The sequence below is a fragment of the Lagenorhynchus albirostris genome, chromosome 15, assembly GCF_949774975.1.
Source record: "Lagenorhynchus albirostris chromosome 15, mLagAlb1.1, whole genome shotgun sequence".
Lineage (NCBI taxonomy): Eukaryota > Metazoa > Chordata > Mammalia > Artiodactyla > Delphinidae > Lagenorhynchus > Lagenorhynchus albirostris.
The window spans coordinates 42,171,717-42,193,852 of record NC_083109.1 but is presented as its reverse complement, the minus strand read 5'-3'; the positions used below and the strand labels follow the sequence as shown (position 1 = coordinate 42,193,852).

Genomic DNA, 22,136 nt, shown 5'->3' with positions numbered 1-22,136 from the left:
CGATGTGATAATGACCGCAGCACAGCCTGGGCTGAGTTCTAGAGACACTGACACAAACTCCACACACGAAGGAAGACCATAGCCAAGTGTACCCAAACCAGCCCTTTGTCTGACTGAACTTGACTGCAACTTCAGAGTAAGAGGTAACATTTCTAAAACGAAGATGACTAAAAACTCAGCTTTTCTTTGCAGATTTACTTTCGAAAAGTACATTGTGTTTGAACTCGACCCAAATTATTTGTCACCACTCGTGATGAAACACTTGGCAACATCCTTCCCTCAGCAAAAATCTTTCTTTGCTCTGAATAAATTTAGCTTTTAATTCATATGAAGTTAGGCAGTTCTTTAAGAATCCTTCAAAGGGTGCTTAAGGCCAACCCAGAGATCACCATAGATGACTGACTTTTATTACGGCTCTCACCCAAATGAATCGATGTTCGGGTGGTAAGCATGCCAGTCTTGTCAGTCATCTGCTCACCCATCTTCCCTAAGTTACATCGCAACTATACAAATTCCCCCTCCATCCATCAGGCAGTGAATGCCAGTTACCATTCACTTGGAGGTAATGCCAGTTACCTCCAAGTCCAGAACAATGTTCAGTCCTGATGTTTTTTCCAACCTCATCCATTTTCTGGTATAAAGTGATTGTATCCTCATGTTGCTGGGCTGGTAGTCAAATTAAACAAGGCAAGAGAATACCATTCCCCACTGAGTACATCCTCAGCTGGTACTCACAGATCATTTCAATTCTAGCTTAAAGAATTATCTTCAACATGCTAATTAATACACATTAGATCATTTAAAATCTTCACCAACTATAGTATCTATTGTATACATACATACCTACCTACACACATCTTTGCTAATGATAATAGCAATGTAACTAGTAACTCCAATCCTGATTTAGCACAACTAATTGCTTTTTGTTTTTTTTTTAAGGTTGGTAATTTTATTGATTTATTTAGGCCACGCCACGTGGCTTGCGGGATCTCAGTTCTCTGGCCAGGGATGGAACCCCTGCGCACTGCAGTGGAAGCACAGAGACTTAACCACTGGACCGCCAGGGAAGTCCCAGCACAACTAACGTTTATATAGCATTTCATGAGCATATTCACGTACTTTCTCTTATGTACTGCTCCAAAGATACCTATGAGGCAGACAGGATCAAAAAGAGAAAAACATTTTTTGAGCCTCGGTGTGATCCAGGCAGTGTGGTAGGGCTTTCTGTGTACTAAGTCTTTATCAGTGTCGGGACTAAGGTGAGGTGAGGGAGGCATCCGGGGTGCAGAGTTTAAGGAGGCGCTCACGCTCAGTCATACAACTGCAGAGCTGGCACCTGAGAGCTGCCTCCTTAAATTGTGTGTCCACAGCACTCCTCTGGCATCCCCCAAGTCCTACTTCCATAATACTCTCATCCACCTTGTCAGCTACATATTGTCTTCCTCCCTTCAAAGATGGACAAACTAATACCCAGAGATCTTCAGCAACTTGCCAAAGGTCTCCAGTTAGTGACCCTTCTGACCCCATTCTGGTGTTCTTTGTCCCACTGAAGGGTCTCTGGCCCAAAGCCATGGCCAAAGAAACCACACTCATGAGTGGCCTAGGAATCCACTTGGCTCCCTCAACCGTCACTTAAAATTCAGCGTGGACGGCACTCCAAAGACAATCTCCATCTAATCATTGTTACCACTATTTATATGATGAGAAGGCTGTTTACTTTTAGCTTTGTTAGTTTCTTAAAAATCCTGCAATTAGCATATCTAATTATGTCTAATATTGGGTTTTTATCATCAATAATTTTGGTTTGAGGATGTAAGGAGGTGGCTGGACTATCCAAGAGGTGGCAGGAAGTGAATTCGTGTCATGCTCTCATTTTCCTTTTGATACAACTTCAAATATACTGTCCCCTAGCTTCAATGGCATTTTATGGAAATCCACCAGAAAACCCTACCACGCCCATTACTTTAGCATTCTCCAAAATAAAAAATCGTCAAGTTAATACTTATCCAGCTCCAAAGTCACTAAAACACAAAAGTTTCAAGCTTAAAAACAACTTCATTGTAAAGGGCTGTACAGTTTCTTTCTTCCCAGCGGCTTTAAATCTACTCACAGCACTCCCAAGCAGAATTTATGGGAATATAATAAAATGCCAATTAACTGTAGTCAACCAGCTCCTAGTTCTCCATCTCCAGAAATGTCTTTATTATTAATGGAAATACCTGCCATGCTCACTGAGAAACAGGAAAGCAGACTGAAAAGAAAACCACCTGCTCTTCACTGTAGTTATCATTGTTTGTGTAGAGGCACAATTTCTCCCCTTGAGCTTCAAGTCTGTGGATCAAATTCAGCCCAGTTCTCTGCTGGGGAAGCTGCTGACACAATTAGGGCGAGTCACCCAAGAGAAAACCCACAGCCAGAAAACAATTCTAATTATACATTTGTTCTTGCTGTCCCTTCCCTGTGGTTTAAACATCTATCTACTTGCTATTAAATGTATCTGATGAGGAACAGAAAAAAAAAGGCTGGCTGAAGCTGGGGTTCCACATGATGAACTCTGGTGAGATCCATGTTTGGCCTGTGGCAAGTCTTCCAAACCCATCACCAAGAACTAGCGGGAAGATGGGCATGAGGATGTTGTTAAGACCCAGGCCAGTGTATTCTGCTTGAGAAACTAAAAAGAAGGAACTCTGAGACTATCTATAAACCCTAACTTGCTTTTCCAAACACATGTGTTTAGTCTTTTTAAGGGCAGGAGGTGTTTGCATGATCTCCAGTGGTACCATAGAGAGACGTGGATGCCCTGGGCCCAATGGGACTTTTCAGTTCTTTTGAATCTGCTGATCTTCGCACAGTCTCAACTGTCATGGAAGCTGCAGGTCTTTGTTATTGGAGGGGAATCTTGACACTCCAGGGTCACCTTAAATCTTAACAACAGGGAAGATACTCATGTTTATTGCCCTGGCGTGCAGTGTCATGCTAGGTGTTACTATTATGAGTCTGGGTACCAAACAAGACAAAAGGGGATGAGTACCCTGTTCACGCAGTTATTGTTATGTTAACTGTGGCTCATCGGCACTTTGGTACACTCCAGAGAGGGTCATGCCAATATGTTGCAAAAGGTCTCCAAGCCATGCCTACATCCTATGGATATGTCCCCCAAACTAAACATTTCACAAAATATAGAACTTTATTTACTCCCTACCCCATTTGGGGTTTACTCATAAAAGTTCTTTATACAACAAAATGTAATCTATGTTAACTGACAAATAGGTCATTCCTAGCCAACAAGATGTTTAAAGAAATATTCACCTCGTAGAGCACTAATCATTCTATTACTACTACGGTAGGTTTTTTCCTGGTCTTATTTCATTTGCTGGAATTGATTGACATGTTTCTTTCTGACCCATCACTTCCCCTAACTCCAATAGAATAGGCTGCTCTGCATTTTACACAGTTCCAGGCTCTCCTGGACTTGGCCTCAAAAGCCTCTGCAGGTTGGCTCTTGGCAATCAGCTATAGGTGTTTCCGATAAGGGAACTATCGTGGAGACTGAACTCGTTTCTACTCTGAGTCCACACAGTCTTTAATCCCTGCCTCCAAGGACATCCCTCTCCAACCTAGTACCAGCCAGAAGAAGGACAGAAGATGATGAAGCTTCTCTGAGTATGGGATACTTGATCCTCCCAGCCCATTTTAACTTGTTTGCAAACCAAGTCACCTGGCATTTCGCTCATTTGAGGAGTGAGTCTGCATTCCTTTCTCTTTCATAACTAGAGCTAAGGGTTAATTTCAATACAATGCTTATTTTCTTAACATTTTCCCTTAAATTGTGTTAACTGTATTTCTTAGCAAACCGTAACTCATAAACTGCTTTCACATGAAATTGGTTTAAGGCAATTCTCATACTCATTCAAACAAGACAGCATATTTCAAGTGAGACTAACTTTCTATCTGCCTCAGTTTCCTTATTTATAAAAAACAGGGGAATAGTCCCCACACCCTGAAAGGGTGGTAGTGAGGTTTCATACTTAGGACAATGTCTGGCGCATAGTAAATAAAAAATGCTAAGTCATTCTATGTAAAGCACTTAAAATGTCAAGTCTGTGTGAGGTTCTTAATAAATGGTAGTTATTATATTATCATAACTAGTCACAAACTGGGAAGGAACAGAAGTGAGCCTTTCCCATGTAAAGTGACTAGAACATGGGGCGGGGGTGTCTTTCTTCCCTTCCCTCTCTTCTGGTCAACTTTCTTTCTTCCTCTTGCCTCCAATCCCTTCTCCACTTTCTTCTTTCCTTCTCTCCTTTTGGGTTTCAAATCAAACCAGCTGGAGATTGAGGAAAAAGAGCAAAAGGGTGGGAGCACATAACATTTAGGTCTAGAAAGAAGAATTATTGGAAAATAATTTGGCCTCTGCATAGGAGTTTGAAATTGCCAACACAGAAAGCAATTGATGGTATTTTCCCAGTGGATGGTATTAATTAGCACTCTGCTGTCGTCAATTGGCTCTGCCATCATGTGGATAAATCATTCACAAGCTATTTTGGACGCTCGTCCTGTTGCCACCACCATGGCATCAATCTTCTCATTAGCTTTGTCATTACAGATCTCAGCCGTTCCTCACCTTTTCAGGAACTCTGCATGAATTTGACCTCGAGAAGTATTTAGTCACTATCATCTCAGCTATTAAATGTCAGATTCAGACATCGCAAACTGTGTGTCAAGACACTGCATTCTGGCAGTAATGAACCCATTATCTTTTCTCCCCCTCATAAAGCATGCTCTTTGGGCGCCCGAAATGGTGTGATACAAGTTCTCTCAGGAGTCTCGTTTGATTGTTTGAAAAGAGTCTCTCAAGTTCTCTCAGGAGTCTCGTTTGATTGTTTGAAAAGAACGTCGCTGGCTGTATTAATTGCCAGACTTTTGGTAGTTTGTACCTGGCACATCATGCAAACAATGACTGCTCATCTTCACTGGGTGAACCAGGCAGCAGGGTTAGGCAACAAGATATAGCTAAGCAACCTGTGCCTTTAGCACTTCTAGTACATTGTCTGTCAATGAATTCTACAAATTGTATTTTTTGCTCTTCAAAAAGAGTCGCGCTTATCCCTGCTTATGAGTCACAGGAGGGCAGGGAGGCCAACGGACACTGCCTACATCTCTGTCAGTTCGTTTCCAATAAACTCTCGTCCATTCAGGCTGTCTGTCAGCTCTGCACCTGCGTGGTAGTGGCCGAAGGCATGAGCCTGTTGGGTGGATTCAAAGAGAAAGCCAGTGAGGCTGTGGGGCAGCCAGCAAGGGAAAAAGAGTACAGGTAGGACCACAGAGACTCTTCCTTGGTGTCATGGAGCCATTTAGCAGCTGACTGGAGCCTATAGATCCTTCTTAGAATATAGATTTTAAATAAATAAAAATATAAAAGATTACAAAGGAAACAATTTGATGGAGATAACAACACCCTAGGAATAGTGTGTGCTATGGCCAAATGTGTGCTTCTCCATCAACACATTTAAGCAAGATGTAGTGATGATTTGAAGTCATAAGGAGTGTAAATAGTGGTTGGAGATCTCCACCACTGTAATGGGATAGGAAATCTGACTTCTATTGATGACAAAGTCACAGGACATGCTGAATCCACTGTGGTTTGTGGTTACGGTCAAGAAGGAAGGAAGCACTAAGTTACAGTTAGAAGTTAATAAAAATCATTGTATTTTTTCCCGAAGTTCACGAACTCCCTGAGACCTCTTAAGAGTCTGTGGACCAAGGGCATGTGGCAAGAGAGGCATTTGGATTTTACTCCCAGGGGAATGGAAGCCCTGGGAGGAACGTGCAGGCTCCAACCTCTCGTCCATTTAAGACAGGAAGCCCCAGAATCTTCCTTGACCCTTCTCTGCCCAGCGCCCTGCAATGCTCTGGGCACCAGCTGCCCTGGCACTCACCTCATTATCACGTGACAACTGTCTGTGTGGCCTCTTCCGTCAGATGGTAAGGACAAGAGCTATGTATCAGCCATCTTTGTACAAACAGTGCACCCAGCATGGAACATACCAGCTCCTGAGTATTTGCTAAATAAATTAATGAAGACTAGGCTGCTTTTGAAAGAATTACACGTGAATCTATACTGCCAATGTTTTTCTGAAGAACATATTTTCCTTTCCGAAAGGGGTTATATGTGGAAATACACATTTTAAAAATAATATCAGACTTCACAACTGGGAATGGAAACACTGACATCAGGTAGATTTTTAAAAAATAATTTAAAAGTAGATTGATTGAAAAAAAAGATAATGTGGTTGCCTAAAGACCAAGGTGCCCTGGTGTTTAAAATCATAGGAGCCTCTGCAGGGCAACAGAAGGCCAGGGAGACAAAGGAGTTAAGTGCTGTGCTCACCAGCTACAGCTCAACAGGTCAAGGGCTCAGGAAAGAGGATGAGCTTCCAGGTATACTGAATTTCCCCAGCTTGTTCCTTGAATAACTTCCCATTTTTAGACAATAGCCCAAAGCTGTCTAATCCCAATACACTGCCAGCCATCCTTGGATGGGCCACATCTGGGACCTGGCTGGGGCTGTTCACAGGAGAGCTGGTTTCCAGCTTACCTGGGGGTAGTCATAGGGATCAAGACTAGACTCTTAATTTGGAATATACCTGAAAGAGAGATAAAAACCTACTGAGCATGCTCACCACCTGACATGGAAAAGAAGGTCTGTATGAGACAGATGTGCCGGGTTCACGCGCACTCAGCTGTCATCGTAAGAAACAATGTAACATAGTCTTTCGGTCAATGTGTGTTTATCAAGGCTTTCTATTTGCCAGGCTCCCTCGATTCAACACACACACACACACACACACACACACACACACACACACACACACACACACACACACACACACACAAAGGCTCATCTGTGAAACTACACCTTGAGTCCCTGTCCTCAAGTCAGTGGGAAAGCTAACAGGTAAATCCACAGTTACAGTCAAAGTCGTGATACTCAAGTTTTCCTAAGGTTGCGTGGGGGAGTGAGGGAAAAACTTCCCCAAAGGTGCAGTATCTGAGCAGACATGACAGGAGTAAGTAAAGGAATCTGTCATCTCAAGAAGCATGTGCTCTAAATAAAGACGGGGGGAATCTCTCAGAAATTGGAGCCACTGTCAAGGTCTATCTACCCTCAGGGAGGTTTAAAAATTTCCTGAGCTTGCATGCAGCTCAATATCAAAAAAACAAACAGCCCAATCCAAAAATGGGTAGAAGACCTAAATAGACATTTCTCCAAAGAAGATATACAGATTGCCAACAAACACATGAAAGGATGCTCAACATCACTAATCATTAGAGAAATGCAAATCAAAACTACAATGAGATATCATCTCACACCGGTCAGAATGGCCATCATCAAAAAATCTACAAACGATAAATGCTGGAGAGGGTGTGGAGAAAAGGGAACCCTCTTGCACTGTTGGTGGGAATGTAAATTGATACAACCACTATGGAGAACAGTATGGAGGTTCCTTAAAAAACTAAAAATAGAACTACCATACAACCCACAAATCCCACTACTGGGCATATACCCTGAGATAACCAGAATTCAAAAAGAGTCATGTACCAAAATGTCCACTGCAGCTCTATTTACAATAGCCAGGGCATGGAAGCAACCTAAGTGTCCATCGACAGATGAATGGATAAAGAAGATGTGGCACATATATACAACGGAATATTACTCAGCCATAAAAAGAAACGCAATTGAGTTATTTGTAGTGAGGTGGATGGACCTAGAGTTTGTCATACAGAGTGAAGTAAGTCAGAAAGAGAAAAACAAATACTGTATGCTAACACATACATATGGAATCTAAAAAAAAAAAATGGTCATGAAAAACCTAGGGGCAAGATGGGAATAAAGACGCAGACCTACTAGAGAATGGACTTGAGGATATGGGGAGGGGTAAGGATAAGCTGGGACAAAGTGAGAGAGTGGCATGGACATATATACACTACCAAATGTAAAATAGATAGCTAGTGGGAAGCAGCCACATGGCACAGGGAGATCAGCTAGGTGCTTTGTGACCACCTAGAGGGGTGGGATAGGGAGGGTGGGAGGGAGGGAGACGCAAGAGGGAAGAGATATGGGGATATATGTATAGCTGATTCACTTTGTTATAAAGCAGAAACTAACACACCATTGTAAAGCAATTATACTCCAATAAAGACGTTAAAAATATAAAATAAAATATAGTCAGACTGGGAAAAAAAATTTCCTGAGCTTGTTTATCATTTGATCAGATTTGGCTAATGAATTAATGGCAATGTCTGTGGCTCAGAAATGTTGCCCCAGCGTGGCTGTTTGGCTTTAGCGCTAATCTCATGAAAGCTTAGGAGACTGAGAGCTGTTGGCTGGCTAATAAAAGCCCCATTTGTTAACTCTTAATGCTTTCATCCAACCTGGAGTGTGTATGGGCCTGGCACTGTGCTGGGGGCAAGAAAATAAAAGATGGCCAAACCGACGACCTGCTATCTTTGTTTCAGAAAAATATTAACAAGCAATTCTACATAGATCATATAAGCAACAGGGTGGTAGATACCACGGCAGAAGAAATCCAAATTAGACTGTAGATTTGAAAGCATTCAAAAGAGATCTCTGAAATAGTAATCTACTATCATCATCAAGAAACAAAATGATGCTTTTGATGATCGTGGTTATGAACTTGGAATCCTGAGTTAGAATTCCAACTCTGCCGTTTATTTGCCGTGTGGTCTTTGAAATTTTACTTAGTATTTCTAAATCTCAGTTTTCTCACCCGTAAAATAGAAGGATTACCATGATGACCACGTAGGTTTGCTGTGTTAATTAAATGAGATTGTCCAAGTACGGTGCTTACACAAAGGAAGCACTCAATTACTCAACATGTGTGACATTAAATATATATATGAAAAAAATATACAGTTAGTGAAGAATCAAGCTCAAGTTGATTTGTTTTTGAAATCCACTTATCCTTAGCTCTCATTGGTAGACCAAAGAGCTCACTTATTTGTAATGGAGTAGTATGCCATGTTACTTCTGAGCCTCAAAGGTAGATCTGTTGAACTCAACATAGAGAAGTACAAAATGCAGTATGAAATACTGTTAGACTAAATCAATCAATCTCTGTTACACACACACACACACAAATAACTTCTGCGTGCACACTGAAGACATTTCACGCTTCACTTAGGTCAAGGCTCTGTGTTACTGGGTAAACCAACTGCTCTGAAGAGTTTCACAGGTAACTGGTAAAGGGGACGACGTAAATCCCATTCCTGCTGTAACCACCTCATGGAATTTTTTTAATTACGCATTTAGTAAATCTACTAGTACATTCCAAAGTATCCATTTATCCCCACCCTCTAAGGAAAATCATTATTCAACTGTACTTAGAAGCAAGGGATGAATTGTCTTTGCCTCCTGCACAGAACATGACTATTTGTGGGGTTCACTCGATGCTGGCAAATGGCCATTTCCTGCCTCTAGACAGAAAGGCTTAAAAGAACTTATAAAAAACAGTCGAAATCCTCTGCAGACATCCAATAACTTATAAGGAAAAGAATATTTTGATGAGTTAGTGCAAATGAATCAGGAACATATGGATCCTATTTCCCTGGAGTTTAAATTTGTAAAGAGAAAAACTTCTTAGAAAAATGAACTTTGTAGATGTCACTGAACCCGGGGGAAAACATATGAGATGATTACTCAACTTAATACATTCCTAAGTTGCCCTGTGCTTAACTGAAGCACACCCAGGTCATTTGTAGCTCAATTTGGTCTGTCAAACACATAGCCCATCATGCTCTAATTGTTTTCAGAGTAGAATTCTGGGCAGCAGAAGATATTAAGATGGTTAGTATTTTCAGCAATGAATTTTAGTACAATGGTTTATTTTGTAATTCCTTAAACAGAGTTAATTTTGTCAGTGGCAGGAGATTCTGGAAACACTGTGGGTGACACATATCTGCATGTCCAGGGGCCAATCCACAGGTGGGTGGTGTAAACAGGCTCCCATGAGGGACAACACTGTACCAATCACAAAATCTTCTCTTGTAACCCTGCTAAATGGTGGCCTCATGCCCAAGGAGAACTAATTTGCTTCACGTGACTGAGAGCTTTATTCTCAAAAGGTTTTTCAGGAACCAATATAATTATACAAGATCCAAGTGACAGACCTGCCATCTGAATATAATAGTTACTCAAATAATGATGCGGTTCTATACATTGATGACTTTTACTAACTTATTAAATATACCTCATGCATGGAGGCATACGAGCACATATCCAGAGACCATGATTATTATAAACAAGATTTTGAAAATATATTAAAATGCTTTCTAAAAGAGAGAAAAAGGCCCCTACTATGTGTAGGGTGCCACAGAAAGCTGGCTAGCAAATCCCATGAATATTTAATGTGAGTGGCGATTACATGTTATATGTAGACATGATCGATATTGTTTGTCAACCCATGTCAAAGGCGATTATAGGATGGAAAAAACAAGTGCTCATCAGTGAAAAGGCTATGGTGGCCACTCTGGTACCTTCTAGACGATACAGCCCCACCAAGGCTCCTAATCCCTTGTTAGAAAGTCGGTTGCATGCTGGTTTAGAGGGAGACTTACTCTCAGTTCTCAGCAGATCCTTTCCCACATTGAGGAGAATAAATATGAGCTTGCACCTTAGTATTTCTAGCTGGAAACAATCTTTGAGAGTAACTGGTCTAATCATTCTCAACCACTAGCTGGAGAAATGTCTTAAAATATAGGCTGCTATCCTCCCAGATATGGCAATGCAGTAGATTTAGACTATGGTGCTGGTATCTGATTTAGTCATTTTCTTAGGTAATATTCACCTTATTTTACAGATGAAGAACAGCCCTAGAGTGGTTACAGCATCTCCTGCAATCTCCTTGTTCCCAGGTCAGTGTCTTACCGACAAGCTCAGCAATGCTTGGGTCATTAGGCAATCCCTTCAGTGTATAACCAGGCAGGAAAAACAGCCCAGACTAAGGGAAGATCTACTGGCTAGAAACAGCCAACAATTATGCTGAAAAATAAATGCAGTTGAGTTATTCTTATGCCTTGTTAAGGCTCTGAAGTCAGCACATAAAGTGAAAAATTCACACGGGCAAAATTATTCTTTAAACTTCTTTAGGAAGGCCCTATGTTAGAAACTGACACATCTCTCAATATGTTCAACAAAGCCCGTTTTTCCTCTAGATTTAGGAGAGATTGCTGGAGCTTTTAAAGTCCCCATTGAGCAAGCGATGAAGTTTTTGGTTAATATTTAGGAGTAATGTCAGAGAAGCAACAACAACAAAAAGCCTTCATGTACTCTCATTACACTGATGCAGAAAGAAGCTAAGAAATATAAGAGAATCTGGACCAACTGGAAGAACAATGAATTCATATTCCTTATCTCATGCCAAGGTTTATTGTAAAAATGAAAATAAAATCACATCATTTAAAATCTCTCTTATTTCTGTCTTTTTTTTTTTTTTTTTAAGAGAGTGCACATAGGCAACACCTCCTCACCATAGGACATCACTTGCCCTGGTGCCCAGCAGGTTACATGCCAGGTGGTTGCAACCCTTGCTGCAGAACCAAGTCTAAGATCAGTAGGTCAGGATCAACCTTCCTTGCCTAAGGTCTTCAAACTCAGGATTACAGATGTGAGCACTTCATTCTGACCAGGCTTTAGCAACTTGGATTCGCCACAAGTTCAGGAAATCATAAATCCTCCAATATCCTTCTCTTCCCTGCTTCATGCAAAGTAATAGTCTCCTCACTAAAAGGTGGAGGCTCCCTGGTATAGACTGAAGACACTACAGCTTTCTTCTCTACCCTCCTCAAGTTTCCATGTGATGGGACTTCTAAGGAGTCCACGAATAGAAATAAGGAGAACTTGATCTGATTGAGAGGGGACATGTTAGCAAGTCTATCGCTAGGCTCACAATCTACCACCTCCAATTTAGCTTTTGTCCATGATTAAACTGATTTGTATGTCCATAGGTCCACTCTCATTAAGTTTTTTCTAGTATTTTTTTTGATGAAGAGCAAAGAGACTGGAGAAATGATGGCTCCGTCAGACCTATTCATGTTTCTTACCGTATTGAATAGCAGTGTCACCATCAAAGAAGGTACGGTTTCCACAGAGGCCACCCCTATGTCCAAATGCGTTAGGAGAAGCAATGAGATGGCTACACATCTGGCCACAGCTTCCATCTAAAGCAGAGATCTGGCTAAGATTGCCTCTCACAGGCAAATCATTTAACCCCACCAGAATGAGAAAGTATCTTTCTTGTTCTTTCCTGAGTTGAGCTAGATGACAGTGGCAGGATTGCTGATTTTCCATTCAATCAGGGCAGCACATGAGTCCTATTCAATTCAAGTGGAGAGCAAGGCAAAGGGTTGTCTTTCCCCCTGCCCAGCGAGGAAGGCACATGCTTTCAGCTTACAAAAATGGCTGTAGAATGTCCTTCAGCAGGACCTCTCAGTGTCATTTTTATCCCTGTGTCAGATGTAGATCCAACCACATGCTCAGAAGTTTATTTTCTATTTATAAAAGTGTCACATCATTTGGATAATCAGCAGACTTAATTTCATAAGGAGTTTTAAATGTTGTCTACTTTGAAACCACCATATAATCAGATCATTCACAGAAAAGCAACATGGCAGCCTCTTCTCCTACACTAAGTGGGTCAAGGTTGTTGACACCAACTATAAAGATACACCCATCTGGAAGTTAAGGATCAACTTAAAGACATCCGACAGCAAATGTAAATGATGCTTGATCTTTGGGGCATCGCCTGGAGAATCAGAGAGGACAAAGCTTTCTGGTGGTCTGACTGTGCCATGATGACGTGGGCAAAGACATGACTGTGGCTAGATCAGTGGGACTGCTCCAGAAGACAACACCAGTGGCGATGGTTCTGGAGCTGGAAGAAACATGGCCCACATTCCCCATTTTACAGACGAGGAGTACCAAGAGATGGACTTAACTGTCCACCATTATACAAGAGAGTAGATTAATCTGACTAGAACCCAAATTTTCTGACTTTTAATTCAATGTTCTAATGTTTATACCAACCTCCCTCTTTGGGATAATAATAGCCAGTAGTGAACTGCACCCTACCTCCTCCCACCCAACTTCCAGTAGCCATAAGTCTCATTTTGGCTCCGTGAAAGAGGTGACGAGCTACAGTTACATGGTGGCCTCCTTGATACAATCCTGCAGGCTTGGAAGTTGTCCTATAGTCTCTGGATCTCCAACCCATATTTTGCAAAGAGACCCATCTTCTTTCAAAAACACAAATCCCAATTCTAGGAACATTCTGCTCATGTCATCTGAGCAAACCTCTTCCTCCATTTTTAAGAACTGTTCACTTAAATATTAATTGCAGAGAATCTCTACTTCACCTGTCTCATGCTACTTATTCTTGGTTTCTACTCAGTACCGGCTTCCATTAAAACTCACATGTTTCTTTACCACAAGGTTACAATACAGAGGAAGATACAGCCATCAGAAAATAAACAAGCTTATGATTTGCCCCCTGCATGAAAGTAAGTAGTGAAAGCCTGCAGTTTTAAAAGAGCTCTTACTCACTTTGCTATTGAGAACAGTGACCCTAAATATTTTTTTCCCAACCCAACATGTTTGAAAGACCTGGAGCAATTCCATTGAAAGCAGTGGTTCCACATAAGAGGACTTCTGTGAAAGGGGTAGGATAAACTACTTAAAACATGCAGTTTGGGGGAACAAACTTCCAAATTACTCTCAACCTTTCCTTTTCTCTAGTTGAGAATTATTAGCTTGAGATATTAATACTAAGAATAGGAGGTTATTCTGTTTTGTTAAAAGAACCAACACTTTGCCTCAGCTGCGATTCTTCACTCAAGCCAGCAAAATGGTCTTGTTGACTCTGCAAGCTCCCCAATAATCAGTGACACCTTCAGCAAAATATCCTAAGGTAGATCTCCCCGCCCCCCAAAAAATGACGGCAGGGAACACGGCCACTGGCAGCTCCTATGGCCCTGCTCCACCACCAAAGTGGGCCCTAATTTTCCCTTCCCAACTCCAGTTTGCAAGAAAAGTCCCAGGAGAAGACTCCCATCAGCCGATTTTGGGTCCCATGCTCACAGATGTACAATACTTTGAGTGACTAAGTTTGGTTATTTTGAAGTAATTGCCACTGGGCACAGAAGCAGGGTTATAGTAGAACACCAAAGTGCCCAACTAGTTGATCTTAGGAATTTCCTTTCCCTTGAACCTTAACTGCCACATCTATACAATGAAAGATAAACATACCTATCTTGAAGAAAGTTTTGGGAAGATGCTGTAGAAATAGGAATAGTATGTGTCCCAAACACAAGTCATGGGACACAGCAGAGCTGGAAAACACTGGTTTCCCTTCTTTAGCTACTTCACATCCCTACTTTACATCTCCTAGAACTCTTCCTAGAAACCCCAGACTCAGTGGCGGTATATATGTGTATGGGTTACCCTATTTTAATATAATCCCCCCTACCCAAGACAGAGTATATTTTCAGGTTCCCTCTGCACTCCATTCTATTTATCTAAAAGTAACAGGGGCATAATGGACACTGTGCTGGGTTAAGGATGGCTGGCAGAAGAGTACATGTGCTATTTATATGTCAGCACAGAAATCAACCCCTAAACGACCTGGGACTGTAGGTTGATGTCACTAGAGCACCCTGGGGCCTTGATTATAGAAACATCCCCTGCTAAGAGAAAAAAGATCATTAGACTTTAAAAGAGTTGTCCATGTAGAGTTAGATTACGGAAAAGGGTGCTTGGGCATCCTTACCTCAATCCCTGGAAGTGTCTGAGTAAAGCCCTCCCTACCCTAGGCACACTGGCTAACTGGCAGGGGGCTCACTAACTATAGCAGCACAATTTATATTATTCCATCTCTTGTGATTCTTACTGATGGGAACAGGATTATGAAACCCAGAAACAACAGCAAGAGGCTCTAATTTCTGGCTGCAAAACTCAGGCGTGCCTGTTGGGAACAGATGCTAAAGCAGCGTGGGGATGGAGAGGCAGGTGGATTTGCCCGCTAGCAAGCTCTCAGGTGGGCAGTCTATGGTGACACCTGGCGCTTGAACACTGTCTCCCACCAAGAAAGGCAGAAGCTACCTTGGGGCATGGCTTTTATTCTGACAATGGGTATTTAGAATCACAAGATGAAGAGCCAACTCTCACATCTGACCACCAATGTAACTGTCACAGACCTCAACAAAGACAGCCTGAGAACGGAAAAGTATTATGTGTATGAGTGAGTGAGTGGGTGAGTGAATGCGTGTGTGTGTGTGTGAAAGAGGGGGAAAGGGGAGGGAGGGAAGAAAGAAAGAAGATGGAGGGAGAGAGAAAAACTGTTTGCAAGTCATGAGGGTTCTTGAGGAGCAAAAGGAACACGGCACACGCACAAAGTCTGGGAATACTTTTCTTCCATTATGTCACAGGCAATAAGCATCATGGGTTCCACCTGAAGACCAGCCTTGGGCTTAGTCAAAGGATACATTTTTACAGCAGCATATTAGGATGATGGGTATTAGTACCATAACCACATTCCTGCACAGAATGTGAAGATTTTAAGATGGAATTTATTTTTCTATACACACAAATCTTAAACTTAAATTGTTCCAGAAACTAAGGCCAGCACAGATATTCAAACGACGCTTCTAGACATAAGAGGACACCCCCCAGGGAGAACACGGGGCACCTCATCTGCTCTTTCCAGATTTCTGAATGTTAACCACACCACCGTCTTCTGCAGAATTGAAGGATGGTGCTTGTTTTGCATTTCTGTAAACAATCGTCCACAGGAATTGAAACTTGGTGCGAAGCATGTAATTTTCCCATCAGAAACGTAAGCATCATTTCATGTTTCATTTAAGCCCCCCCCCACCCAGTTAAGAACCACACAGATCCTAAGGGGTTCTGTGTCAGTGACATAAGGCAGGCCTCACACTGTTTTTTGGGGTTTTTTTGGTGATCCATAATATGATTCTGAAATAAAAGTGACAAACAATTTTTAACACTGCATATGTTCAAAAACCTCTGCCAAGAAGGGGAATAAAATAGTCTTGGCACCAGAAGCTAAAGTGCAGCCGTTCCTCTGTGATCTGTGGTGAGGAAACAAGTGGCTGTGACCCTGATCTTGTCAAGTTAGCACGAGAACAGCGGATGAAACTTTTAGGAGCCTGAATGTGCCCGTCTTCAGTGGATTCCCAATTCTGGGTTCTGAGGAAGAGGAATGTGTTCACCCTGTTCGATACTTTGCGGATTGTGTGTCTGAATGTCGGAAGGCAGGGGAGGATGGCAGTGAAGCCAGAAACCAGTATCTTAACTTCTAAAGAACACCAACGATGAGCCCAAAACTAGTTCTGTTCTCTGGCTGCCGTCAGTTGACCTTGGGGCCTAGACCACACTGGGTGATAAAGTCTGGGACCTGGGCTCACAACAAGGTGCAGAGCTGGGCGTCTGTCTCGGTGCCACACTGCCACATACACACAGCATCTCAGGATGGCCTGCCACATCTGTAGGCACACTACCCAAAGTGACAAACAGCAATACCACAAGGGTCGTGTTTCCCTTGGAAGGCACAGAGTAAACAATTTAAATGACAAGTAGATGATATTTAACATTTTTAACAACAATCTGTTCGTGCTAAAAGCACAGTTAAAGAGTATTCTATGCTAGGCAAAGGTCCAAAATCTGCATGCAATGAGAAGAAACTTCCACCTTCCTCCTACATGGAAGAAAACTGATGTTGGTTTTGAAAATGCCGAGCTGGGGTTCCTCCCTGCCAGTGATCCCCAAGTCAAGCCAGGTGCCTACAGAGGGCCTTCAAAGATAAACCAGAGGTTCCTCCATTGAACTGTTCCCACCCCAGAACAAGGGGTCGGCTTGGGGAGGAGGGGTCTGTGGGCAGGAGAGGGGAGATTAGGGAATTCCCATGAAGTAAATGAATGGGAAGGTTTCTGGAAACGGACATCCTCAAAGATCTGCAGAGATGCAGCTGGGGCCTGGTCTCAGGTGAACCATAACCTCTCCTCTGAACCACGGCTGCCCACGGCCACAGCTTTAATTGGAGCTCCCAGAATGCTATGCTTCTGCCCATCTGTTGGCTGCTTTATCACTGGCAGAGGGGCGGGGGTTCCAGGTTTGTGTCACACTATAACTGAGGCCTGATTAGTACAATACCTCAGGGTTTCCAGGTTTCAAAGTGCCCGGGAAACCCACTGATCTTCCGGCTTGGAATCTTCATCTTAGATGCCTTACCCCCTAAGGTGACTTCCTTACCCCCTAAGGTGACCTCCTGGCAGCCTTAACCGCAAGCGCCCTGAGCTGTGGGATGGTTGCCCCCTTGGGGTATTTGAAATCACTGAACATGACCTCCATGATGGGCAAACAACTCCCAGTATCAAGCTATTTGTGGCTTTTACAAATGGAAGACATCCTATACTTCTGCTATCTATGGAAAAACTTATAAATACATACACTGCTCCACAGACCGATAGCCAGGTGGCATGTGAGTCCCTAAGGTGGATCGACAGAACGGGCACTGTAGAAACACCGCTAAGGCTAACTTCCTGGTAGGAAAGGGGTGCCTCAGAGCCGTGGAGTGAAGAAATCACTATTTCACAAGGAACCGTAGTTTTAGACAGCACGACAAATGAGGAATGCATGAAACTGCAGATAACGCAGGGCATCCACCCGGAAGTAGGAGTCAGCGCCCCATTTCCGCTGCTCATTTCCTTAACGACCCCTTGTTTTGCTCACTTGTCTCTTTAGTATGGTTTCTGCTTGAGAAAACTGGGAGCTTTGGGAAACGTTATCATACCACATGCTGTCAAATTTTTTTTTTTTTTATAGCCAACTCTGATATTCTTTTCTCCTGCTTTTCTGAACTCACGTGTTCTTAATTCTTAATTTAGCCCAAAATGCCAGCGGGTGATCTCCATTGCTCGCCCCACCCCACGTCTGATCCCTGGGTCTCTCTGCCTCATACCTTATCTCTGCAGTCATGATTGCCATTTCTTTGAATTTCTGTTCTGTGTTTAATTCATCTCTCTGGTCTTCACAGAGCAATGATTCAATGCTCAGTAGTGAATACTCTCTTTTGTTTTTCAATTTTTCAACCAGAAGTCATTATAGTTTTTTAGTTCTGGAAGGTCACTGATGTGCCCTAATAATAATATCTTCTTGAGGATTCTCCTTTTTTTTTTTTTTTTTTAATTAAAGCTCTGCTCTATCTCTTCCATTAGCGCCAATGCAGTCAGAGCCAACTGTACTATTTGTTCAGCTGGGCTCCCTCAAGTCCCCGAGTCCCCTTAGATATGTGGTGACAACAGCACGCTCACAGCTCAGACTTTGGGCAAATGAAACAAGTAGATGGTGGATGAACAGAATGTGTTTTTCCCAGTCCCGTCCACTGGGCCCAAGTGCCCCGTCAGGACTCTATTGCTATGGTAATGTGTGATTTGTGTAATGAGATAGAATCAAATCAACTTTTGTTCAGAGAAAATATTTTCTAAACCTGATGCTGTTGCCTCCTTGACCACCGTCACTGTATTCCCAAGAACACTGGTCCCTTGCCTGGATTTACTGTAGGAGCCCCTTAATTAGTCTTCCCTTTTCTACTCTGACATCTTTTAAGTTCATTCTCCAAGCAGCAACCAGAATTTAGTCATTTTAAAGGTGAATCTGATCGTGCTACCTCCCTGCTCCAAACCCTCAATGATTCCCCATCAAAAGACTGAGAATAAAAATCACAGACTCTCCATGAAACCACAACACTCTATGATCTGACCCCTGACCATTTGTCCAAATTTGTCTCCTGCTGTTCGTTCAGCCCTGTGCTCCATCCACACTCCCTCTCTTACCCTCTTGCAAACAGTAAACTCATTCTCCCCTCAGGGTTGCCTCTTGTCTTCCCTCTGTGTGGAATGTCCTTCCTCAAGACCTTTGTGTGCCTCGGCTTGCTCCTTCCCAGCGTCCAAAGCTTTGTTCCAGGATTCTGTCCTCAGAGCAATCTCTACATTCTCTAAAACCACATCCTCCCAAAACTCACTCCTCAATTACCTTGTTTTACTTTGTACTCTTTGAGCTATTTTATTTATTTGTTTCATTTATATTTCTCTTTTCCCAGACTGTGAACATCATAAGGAAAAGATTTTGTTTTTCACTGTTCTGTCCCTAGTATTAGAAAAGTGTCTGAGGCTTCGTGGGATTTAATAAATTTTCACCAAATGAGTGAATTAATGAATACATAGCTTAAACAATCAAGATGCCAGAAGCATACCGCAATGAAGAGACAACTGAATAAGTCCTTAACCTAGTTTGTTTGTTAACAGAGCAAATAATACAACCACATATTGCTGGAGAGTCCATTTGTATAGCTTTTATCTATGTCCCACCACTTATAATTCAGTTATCAGGCAAAACCTGACTTGTTCAAATTCATTTAGCCAACGCGCATTGAAAAGAGAATTAGCACAGGCTATGATTAAAGCTGCAATGGCAAAAACTAAGTTGTGTTTCTCAATCCAAATTATCTAGATTTTCTACAATGAAACAAAGACATGAGCAAGAAAAGAATATGAAAGCGAAAGAAAGGACTCAAAGACAGAGTAGGTTAGTAAGGAGATCAGAGTAAAAAAAACTTTAAGTAGGAAACACTAAGCTAACAAACCTCTAGGAAAAAATAACTTTCTGAATAGTTTAGAGACAGTCTGTCAGTCGAATTTGTCAATGAGCTGTAAATGTGACCAACACATTTGCTCTTCGTCATCAACCCCTTGATGTTTTGTGTAGTTATGTGTACTCCCATCACATGCCAACATGGCACATGGGAACTTCCAAGAGTGGGAAATATCCTCGGGTTATTATTATTTTAGTGGAAATGATAAATTTATACCAATATACCAGCTCACTTATTAGTGTCTAACTTTGAAACACCTCATTTTTGCCAAGCAGATGGTCCAGGAGCCTTTACTATGACCGAGAGATATACTGAAGATTACCTGTTTTCAAAGGGACTGAACATCTCTCCCTGGCCTCAGGGGCATTCCAAGGAGAGGCAGGTCCGACTCTTGGCTCTGAGACTCCAAAGTCTTGAGCTTGTCACTTAACCTTTTGATTCTAGAGGAGGATAATGATAGCAATACCTATCCTAGACGTTCTGTAAGATTGTTGTGAAAATAAAGTAATACATGTCGAAGAAATGTTTTGTAAACTGGCTATTTTAGTTCTTTTTTTCTGCATCTTAGAGGTTACTGAAGTTATTCCCTAAATTGAAGTTGTCATATGTATACCTTTTAAAGTAAGAGGAAAAGAAACAGCAAGCACCAAAGTATGTTTAGCCGTGCGGTCTTTACTTCTGCTTGAAATGAACAATGTTCGTGTCTCTTTTAAAAATGTTGAAATTACAGTAATTAGCAAAAATGATGCTGCTGTTTCTTTAAACACACAAGAGCACCCTCTCATTAGGAAACTCCCATAGTCTCTTTCCATATCCAAACATTTCCAAATAATCCATCTCCTACCGAGGAGAAAGCTATATTCATGGGCCATCACAAATGGAACAAAATTCTTTACAGCACTCATGGGCGTATATGAGGAGAAAACCAAAATCGGAAGAAAAATGCACACCACTGTGTGTTGTGTGAAACCTATTTGCTGTAATAACATGGTAATTGCTAAACCTCTGAAATTTAAGCCCCCATAGCATCTCTACTTATTGAATTGCCTTGTTTACTTGAGTTAAGTCTCCTGTTCATCACTACATATATCCCAAAGCTCTTATTAAATAAGCAGAATCGGAGGCATGATGAACACTTTGATGGAAGACTTTAGTTTCATAAAAATCCTGATCGTGACGATTTAGCTATCAATTATCCAACAGCACACTCAGAAGTCACTTTATAAAAGTGATTAGTTATAAATAAAGAGATCTTAGATTACTGAAAAAATTACCAAACACCAGGAATCCCCTGTCAACAAAGATAACTTCACTCTTTAAGGAAAATAGCACCAGATGATCCCTGAATTCTTCATCTTAACGAAATCCACCCTGTTCTCTCCTTTACACACAAATCCATATTATCTAAAGACATAAAAATGAGATCATGGCTAAATGAATCTGATCATTTTGCCCATCTTCATCACTGAAACCAATCAACATAATCCCTTCAGTCAATTAATTACAGGAAAGTATTCCATCACCCATGGAACCCAAATGAAGCAGCATCAGCTAGCTTTGGCTCAATGACTAGGTCAACTTGATATTTATGGAATAAATGTATCTGCCTTTTCAAAACTGATAATCGAATTCCAGCATCTTGTATGCTCACTGATTGTGTTTTTCTCCTACCTGGTGCTGATTCTTGGCCAGCCATTCCTTAATGGTGCTGAGGGCGATGACTGCAGCAGGCTCGTTTGGAAAACCTAAGTGAAGAACAGAATAAAACAAATTTTTTTTAAAAAGGCAAAGGCAATAGAGAAGTCAATCATGGTGTGATACTGGGTTTTTCTCATTTAAACAGTGTTCATTTCAACCAATTAGTACTGAGCAAGGGAGACCTCAGTAATGTATACACTCTACACTGCACATCACAGTATATGAAGCCCGCGATCCTATATACAAGGCATTAAGGGGGCTGGTCCTATGCCCGTCTAGAGCTAAAAGGCAATAAAGGACTAACGTATCTCTTCAGTTGCACGATGTCTATTAAAATATATTTACGGTTGCTTAATACCTTCCACAACGTTTTCACACAATTTTCTCATATGAGGTGTCAGATTAATGTTTATTACCCTCAGTTTACAAATCAAGTAAACATGGGTCAGAGACTACATGTGGCTGAGCCAGGGTCACTCCATCAGTGACCTGGCACAAGACACAGCGAACAACCAGTCCCATAGCCATACCACTGAAAGCTATTGTGCGAATTCAAGGAAGGCAATGCCTGTTCCATTTAGAGCCATTGGAAATGACGTTTCACATGAAGACAATATGAAACGACCTGATTTTGTAGTACAGGTTTGGTTTTACAAGGGCAGGAAGAACGATGCACTTATAATACATCAGTGA

The 22,136-nt window shown here is 41.8% G+C and overlaps 1 protein-coding gene across 1 annotated transcript in view; it reads right to left on the bottom strand.

The window, feature by feature from the left end:
* The window catches only part of MACROD2 (mono-ADP ribosylhydrolase 2), a 1,952,988-nt gene that overhangs the window by 497,252 nt on the left and 1,433,600 nt on the right, over positions 1–22,136 (bottom strand). The window contains exon 8 of the mRNA XM_060124328.1: positions 21,417–21,490. Within this exon, the coding sequence (XP_059980311.1) occupies positions 21,417–21,490 (74 nt within the window). The remainder of the gene's footprint in view (positions 1–21,416; positions 21,491–22,136) is intronic.